General features: G+C 42.7%; 1 protein-coding gene across 1 annotated transcript; it reads right to left on the bottom strand.

The window, feature by feature from the left end:
* Positions 1 to 1,351: 1,351 nt before the first annotated feature.
* On the bottom strand, positions 1,352 to 5,848 carry LOC121550918 (thyrotroph embryonic factor). Its single transcript, XM_041863367.2, has 4 exons — positions 5,615 to 5,848; positions 4,533 to 4,955; positions 3,841 to 4,058; positions 1,352 to 3,549 (listed from the first exon to the last, which is right to left on the bottom strand). Exons 1-4 carry the CDS (start codon positions 5,652 to 5,654, stop codon positions 3,334 to 3,336), a joined length of 897 nt encoding a protein of 298 aa, XP_041719301.1. The 5' UTR covers positions 5,655 to 5,848; the 3' UTR covers positions 1,352 to 3,333.
* Positions 5,849 to 8,256: the final 2,408 nt, after the last annotated feature.

The raw sequence follows: 8,256 nt of genomic DNA, 5'->3' as shown, positions 1-8,256 counted from the left end.
ATTCCAAACTCTCCACCATGGCCAAGACCAAAGAGCTCTCCAGGGACAAGATTGTAGACCTACACAAGGCTGGAATGGGCTACAAGACCATCGCCAAGCAGCTTGGTGAGAAGGTGACAACAGTTGGTGCGATTATTCGCAAATGGAAGAAACACAAAAGAACTGTCAATCTCCCTCGGCCTGGGGCTCCATGCAAGATCTCACCTCGTGGAGTTGCAATTATCATGAGAACGGTGAGGAATCAGCCCAGAACTACACGGGAGGATCTTGTCAATGATCTCAAGGAGGCTGGGACCATAGTCACCAAGAAAACAATTGGTAACACACTACGCCGTGAAGGACTGAAATCCTGCAGCGCACGCAAGGTCCCCCTGCTCAAGAAAGCACATATACAGGCCCGTCTGAAGTTAGCCAATGAACATCTGAATGATTCAGATGAGACCAAAATCGAGCTCTTTGGCATCAACTCAACTCGCCGTGTTTGGAGGAGGAATGCTGCCTATGACCCCAAGAACACCATCCCCACCGTCAAACATGGAGGTGGAAACATTATGCTTTGGGGGTGTTTTTCTGCTAAGGGGACAGGACAACATCACCGCATCAAAGGGACGATGGATGGGGCCATGTACCGTCAAATCTTGGGTGAGAACCTCCTTCCCTCAGCCAGGGCATTGAAAATGGGTCGTGGATGGGTATTCCAGCATGACAATGACCCAAAACACACGGCCAAGGCAACAAAGGAGTGGCTCAAGAAGAAGCACATTAAGGTCCTGGAGTGGCCTAGCCAGTCTCCAGACCTTATTCCCATTGAAAATCTGTGGAGGGAGCTGAAGGTTCGAGTTGCCAAACGTCAGCCTCAAAACATGAATGACTTGGAGAAGATCTGCAAAGAGGAGTGGGACAAAATCCCTCCTGAGATGTGTGCAAACCTGGTGGCCAACTACAAGAAACGTCTGACCTCTGTGATTGCCAACAAGGGTTTTTCCACCAAGTACTAAGTCATGTTTTGCAGAGGGGTCAAATACTTATTTCCCTCATTAAAATGCAAATCAATTTATAAAATTTTTGACATGCATTTTTCTGGATTTTTTTGTTGTTATTCTGTCTCTCACTGTTCAAATAAACCTACCATTAAAATGATAGACGGATCATGTCTTTGTCAGTGGGCAAATGTACGAAATCAGCAGGGGATCAAATACTTTTTTCCCTCACTGTACCTAAATGTTGGTCTATGATCTGACAAGATTCTGCACCAAGCTTAAAATCACTGTTTAAACAACTATTTGCCTAAGCAGACAAGATAAGAATGTCAGTGCAATGCAATGCCTTCCATAGAAGTAAAATCAGTAAATATTTGTTTTGATCCTTTAATTTACAGACGTAAGTACATCCACTTAGTGTAAAACATATGCAAACATTACACCATTAACACATTTTCGTGCAGCAAGATTACTGGGAAACTTATTTGGAAGCACACATGACTTTGGGCCATTTCAACATTTTGTCTATCATAGTTATTTTACAGAAACACACCAGAAACAAAGCATTGAGTAAAATGAATATTATTGCCACATGTATGTTTCTAATGTGTTATCATAATGAAGACCGGCACAGGAACACAAATTAATATCAGACACTTAAGAGATTGAGTCTCTTTACTCAACAGTCTGCTATGTAGTATTTGCAACAATTGAGGCACAGCCACTTTGACAAACAGAACTCTGGGTCGACTGAACCATTTTCTTTTGTCAAACTTAACCAAAACCACCTTTCTTGTGCTCACAATTCCTGTCAACATTGTCATAGGCACCCCAACATTCATAACTATTGGTATCCAATAAGATAGGAGCATTAAACAATGAAAATGTTGGATGAGGTAAATATGAAATTGTCTTTAGAAAAAACAAATATTCCTGTAAAATGTTGGTTGAAAACCTGTTTAAAAAAATCCAAAAGCACAGTTTGTCCATTGAGATCCCTGCTTAGTCATTGGTTCATTGTATTTTTTTCTCTAAAGAAAAATAATCTGACATATTGCTGCACATCAATCAATAGATGCATTGTTAGAATACAGCATTGATCATAATGGCTATTCAACAAACATAAGGAATAGCAGTAAATGAAGATAAAAAATACAGTTATTGACAGAATAACCATCTCACAATCCCAGGCAAACTACGAGGCACAAATAGATAGTGCCCTCTACTTGCAGTGTGCAGTGAAATAAACCAACATACATAGTAAATACCCCTCCACCAGTGAGGGCCCTTATAAATGCCTGACCTACGAGCAATAAACATACTGAGAAAAGACTGTCCTTGACCTACTACTTTTTAAAACTCCTCTTTCCCCAAAAAACAGTATTTTTGAGTAAAGATATTAGAAGCGGAGTTGTTTTTTGTATAAACAATTGCTTAAAATTAGTGGGTCATGTCACAGTAGGAAAAAAGTACCCGCCCACCCCTATATCTAATCTTCACACACAAGGTGTTGCTTTGGAAGGGTTGAGTGCAAAACAGGGGTAACACAATCTATGTGGTGCAGGGAGAAGACTATATACAAAGAGTTCTCTACACACACACACACACCTCAGTGTGTGGTACAAGCAAAGACAGAAATAGAAGGAAGAGCTGTGACCGGACAACACCACTATCTCGCCCTTTCTCTGACCAATATCAATTATTTCCTCTGTGTACGATCACGGAGGTGCAACCCTCGATCTGTCTGTTCTGTTATTCATTGGTTTCTCCCCTACCCCATTATGAATAAATCAAGAGTTCACGTCTTTCTTCAGAGCCTCTGCCCGAGTACTTGAAACAGAGGAGCGAGACAGTCAGTTACTGCAAACAGGGGGAGAGCAGGGCAGGGGGACAACTTTCAATATTCACTACTTATCACTGACGATGTTCATGCTTTGGTCCACAAAACAACCTGTTAATGCGCTGTATAAATGTGTGTAACTTTTAATGCGCTTCTTTTCACAAGCCTGATTTTCTCCAGTAATAAGACCTTTCTCTGACTTCTCTGGCCAGTGATAAGACCTGACTAGCAGTAGACAATATACATGTTGTGTCCGTAATTGAGTCCCTGTATGTGTAGGAGCCAGTCGCTCTCCACAACCCTTCGTGTCCACCTCTCGCCATGTTGCTGCCTGGCTCACTGACAGTGTGTATCCATGCCTCCACTGTCGTGTTGGAGAGGATCTAGAACTTGACGCAGTGACCGGTGTTCACCATGAAAGCAGTGCATTTCAGATTCCCTTTGTGTTTGTGTCTGCGTTTTGTGGGGCGTTTTTCTTTTTCGGTTATTTTCTTGAAAGATAAAGTTTGTCCCTTACAATGGTCCGTATTTGGCTTCATATCGGGACATGATGTTCTTGCAGCGACCACAGTCCTTTCGCAACTCAGCCACTTGTTGCCGCAACACCGCATTTTCCCTCTCCAGAAATGAAGCGCGCACTGTGATCTGGTTCTCCTTCAGCCGCCGGGCGTCACGTGAACGTTTGGCTGCCACGTTGTTCTTCTTCCTCCTCGACCAGTATTTATCGTCCTGTGGGAGACAGAGTTCAACAACAGAACCAGACATCAACAGAGGATTTTAATACAGAATAATAGAATCAGTGTTGTGGAAACATCCCTAATCCCAGACAAGCCCCCTTATTTCATGACTTACTACTCGCTCATTCATTTTGCTGGTGTAACATAGTGATACTACAATCTTCATCAACCAATGATTATTTGGTGCCCAATTGCAGTGCCTACATTCTCATTATCCTACTACAGAACAACCAGTTCCATCGTTCATCACCTCCCTGAAACTAATATTCACCGGTCATCTTACCTTCTGCTCAGTGGGCACAAAGACCTTCTTGGCCTTCTTGATCATGGGCTGTGGTTTGAGGTCCTCGTCAGAGAACTTGTGTTTGCGTGGGTTGAACAGCTCACCCCCGGGCACGCTGGACAGCACCAGGTCTGTGGGGTCCGGCTGGAAGTTGATGTCCACCTCAATGTCCTCCGGGTCGATGGGAGTGGGCGTGAGTCGGTCTGCAGACTTACCCTCTAGAGGGAGACAAATTGAGATCAATGAGCAGTATATTTCCATGGAGAAACCTTACTTTTTTATTTATTTTGGTGGCTGGTAAGTATGATTTTATATTCTTGAAGGCTATAGTTAATAGAAAATTCACAGCTGTTTGCTAGATTCTTTCCTTAAGACACGCTAAGGTCAGCCCTATATGAATACTGCTATTTGTCAATGCTGTAGCTCAGGTTTCACATGTAAGTGTGTCCATGTGTGTGCTGGAGGCAAAGTGTGTATGTATGGCCATGAACCAGTATGGAAAAGTCAAGTGCGCAACACCATGTGTCCAAGAGTCAGTGGTTTATGGGTACGTCTATTTGACATTTGAATACAATATGGAAGTATCTAGTGTCAGCATGTTGCAAGCGTCTATTACAGCGTCAGTATATGTGTATGCTGAGTTCAAAGGTAGAATTTGTCTGGGCCTTTAACAATGGGCCCCAACAATGAACCTTTTTTATTTTTAGACACTTCCACCTCTGCTGCTTCAAACCCAGACACAGCATCTTCCTCCTCCCCATCTTCTTCTTCCTTCTCTTGTTCAGCTGGCTCTAGGGTGAGTGTGACGGTCTCTGTGTCAGAGGTGACTGTGGCGGTGGCGAAAGGGGGTCTTGTCCCCTTGGTTTCCTCCTGGGCCAGGCTCTTCTGCAGCTCCTCCTCTAAGGTGACTGGAATGCCATTCTCCTGCAGGAACTCATCCAGGTCCATGTACTCCAAGTGGAAGGTCTCCCCATCATAGGGGATGGTCTTCTCCCAGATGGCAGGGGTAAGGGAGGCGGACACCCCTCCAACGCCTGTACCTCCGGTCCCACCACTGCCCCCTCCAACACCGGCCTCGCTGTTATCGGCGGAGCACAACTTCTTCTTCTCTATTTCTGTGGAGATAACAGTGAAGAGCATAATGAGTGAAGGGGGCACGACCATATGAACACAGACAGGATGGAAAGAAGTAGAAAAAAAATAAGTGGTGAAATTACAGAATGAGGGAAATGAAAGGGGGGGGGCATGAACCCATAAACAACGGGGAAGGGAAATCTGGACTTGTCAACACAGCCCCTAAACAGAAAAACTAACATGAAAAAAATATGAATTGCCCTTCAAATGTAAGAAAATGATGTACTCATATTGTATGTGAAAAATGGTTTGACTGCAGAGCCCTAGAACAAGCAGGGAGGTGTGAGAACTTTATGTTCTTTTTTCCCCCTCAGTTCAGTGCCTCAGGGGAAACTGGCACAGCACTCAGAATGTACGAAGGGTTGACTTCCCCAGTACTGCTCTATACTTGACACATTTTAACCACTATTTAACTAGTCATATATAACAGCTGATTAAAAAACAAAACAACAACCAATGTGTCCAGTTAGTTGAGTGGTACACAAACGCTCATTAAAAGCACTACTACGTCTCCATACACCAGTCAACATGTCCGCGAAGTCAACGATCACATCAGAGCTATGCAGTTCACATAAAAAAATGTGTACATTTGAAAAGATCTCTCAATTCATCCAAAACGACACGAGTAAGCTAGTCTTACCATCGTCGCCTTCGAGAATATTAGGTGGGGGAATGTCCATAATCTTCTTCAAAACAATAGGAGACGATTTATGTGGACCCGACGTAGGCTGTTTGTAGGCACTGTTTGCAATATCCGTATATAAATGAAGGCAAAGCAGTGTTTCAGTCTGTTGCTTTGAAACCTGTTTCACAAATTAAAACGTTGTCAAAACAACACCACGGATCCCGTCGGTCGTAGCCTACTGCGAGCGCTTTTTTCTTATTCATGAGCTATACGCCTCTTCAGAAAATACTCGGCGCGGATTGCTCACATTTGTATATTTTAATATTAAGTAGCTGACATAGAAAACTCGCTGGTGAACCAGTCAAAACAGAAGCAGTAGAAGTCACCGGGTGCTCATTGGTTGGAGGAACACTCCGTTTCAATTCTTCGTACAGAAATAACTGTACATTGCGTGCAGAATATGAACATAGTGTCTCCTGACTCCTATTGTAGGCTGCATTTAGCTAAACCAGATAGGCATATAGCTCTAGATCTATGGCCAGCTACAGCACATTCACTGACCCTGGAGGAGGACAAGGATGCTTCACGACATAGGTTACTGAAGTTGCCCCTTTAATGTCAACTATTAGGCTACATCAAATCGTAGGCCAGGGTTCAGCTATCAGTTGGAGAGGTGAGGAGTGATATATGCCAAAGGAATGATAGGGGATGATTAGGTGACCAGGTTGGAAATTTAGCCATGACACCAGGGAGAACGCCCCTACTCTTACAATAAGCGCCATGGGCTTTTGAATGACCACAGAGTAAGGACACCGTTTTAACGTCCCATCCGATAGACGGCACCCTAATCAGGACAATGTTCCCAAATGTAATCAAGGTTTGAAATTATTATGTCTTAGTTAAATATTATATCTGTTTAGGCTTCTTGCTGTCAATTTACAGTATAACAATATATATTTTTATTATGTTCCGGCACCCAGACCACCTGCTCAAGAAAACGTTTGCCCGTGGCTGAATCTAGTTGATGATCCCTGTCTTAGGCTTTATCTCTGTGTCCGACGTTGGATACTTACTTTACTTTTATATGAAGATGCATTGTATCCAATTTCTCCTCTGCAACACATGATGACAGGATACATTAAACATTGATACATTTGTATCCACACTCTTGGCCAAACGACACACGTGTGTTCTTTTCTCTCCTTCACGTGCAGAGACAAGCTGTTGAGGGGCGTGGTTATGGCACGTGCAAAAGCAAGACCGCGGCAGCCGCGGTAGCCTATGAAGCACGAGCTCGCACTATACTGAACAGCTGGTGTGTCCCTATCATTTATTTACACCTAGCGCAACCGTTCTACCATTGGATTGGAAATGTGTGAAGAACATATGAGTCATATCCCTTCACCTTACACCACATCAATAAAATGGTTGTATTGATAATGGTTTCCGATATGCCAATAGGCGAATATTATCACACTACCGCGCGCACACGCGCATCCAATGGGGCTTCAACGTCAGTATGTTTTTTGTTTTTTTTGGAGGATGTTCAGACAGGAACATGATGTACTGAACACATTCCACCGCTGCTCTTTTTTGAAAAGTACAAACACCAGTCATTCCAAAAATAGTAACAACAATACATAGTAGCCCATGCTGGACATACCTGGAACCAATTAAGGGCTTCATTCATTGTGTGAATTCAATCTGATTAGTTTAGTCTTATTTTTTTTTTTTTTTTTTTTTTTTTTTTTTCACCTTTATTTAACCAGGTAAGCCAGTTGAGAACAGGTTTTCATTTACAACTGCGACCTGGCCAAGATAAAGCAAAGCAGTGCAATAAAAACAACACAGAGTTACATATGGGGTAAAAAAACATAAAGTCAAAAATACAACAGAAAATATATATACAGTGTGTGCAAATGTAGCAAGTTATGGAGGTAAGGCAATAAATAGGCTATAGTGCAAAATAATTACAATAGTATTAACACTGGAATGCTAGATGTGCAAGAGATCTATTTAGGTCAGTGTCATATTTTGTATGAAGACAGTTTGTACAGTGGATTTAGGTCTGACCTTCAGACAATATGAACCTTTATGGCAACACAACATATGATGCAATGCAATGTTATTCTAGCAGGTCTCTATATGCAACAGCTCAACTCTTCACTCACTGCACAAGATACACAACAGAGTGGTACAGCAGAGCTGCCAACTCTCACGCTTTCGCCGTGTGACACACGTTTTTGCCTGTTTTCACACGCACTCACGCCACACATCCAATTTCTCACGCAAAAATAATCGGCCGAGACTCGTTCGTTCCTTTTTTCAAACTCCCCGACGGTAGATAGCGCTGATGAGCGCCACTGAACCATATGCGCTGCACCCCGAAGTTAGCGACAGAAGAAGAGATACCATTGCCGCGAAAGACAACAGGAGAAGAAACGGTCACTACCTCAAGAAGTCTGATAAGAAGCTGAGCAGAGACTAGGTATGTAACAATGAAATGTCGTCCAATTGAGTACTCACTCTCTTAAACTTTAAATCTTGAAATAAATTATTTGTTTGTGCGTTTGAACATGATTTAGTGTGGTGAATGTAAACTCAGCTGATTTCGAACAGGTAAGATGTATTCCAAAGAATTTAACATAAATACAGGA

The sequence above is a fragment of the Coregonus clupeaformis genome, chromosome 35 (assembly GCF_020615455.1).
Source record: "Coregonus clupeaformis isolate EN_2021a chromosome 35, ASM2061545v1, whole genome shotgun sequence".
NCBI classification, from domain to species: Eukaryota; Metazoa; Chordata; class Actinopteri; order Salmoniformes; family Salmonidae; genus Coregonus; species Coregonus clupeaformis.
The sequence above is the reverse complement of the archived record's forward strand: the minus strand, read 5'-3'. Positions and strand labels throughout refer to the sequence as shown.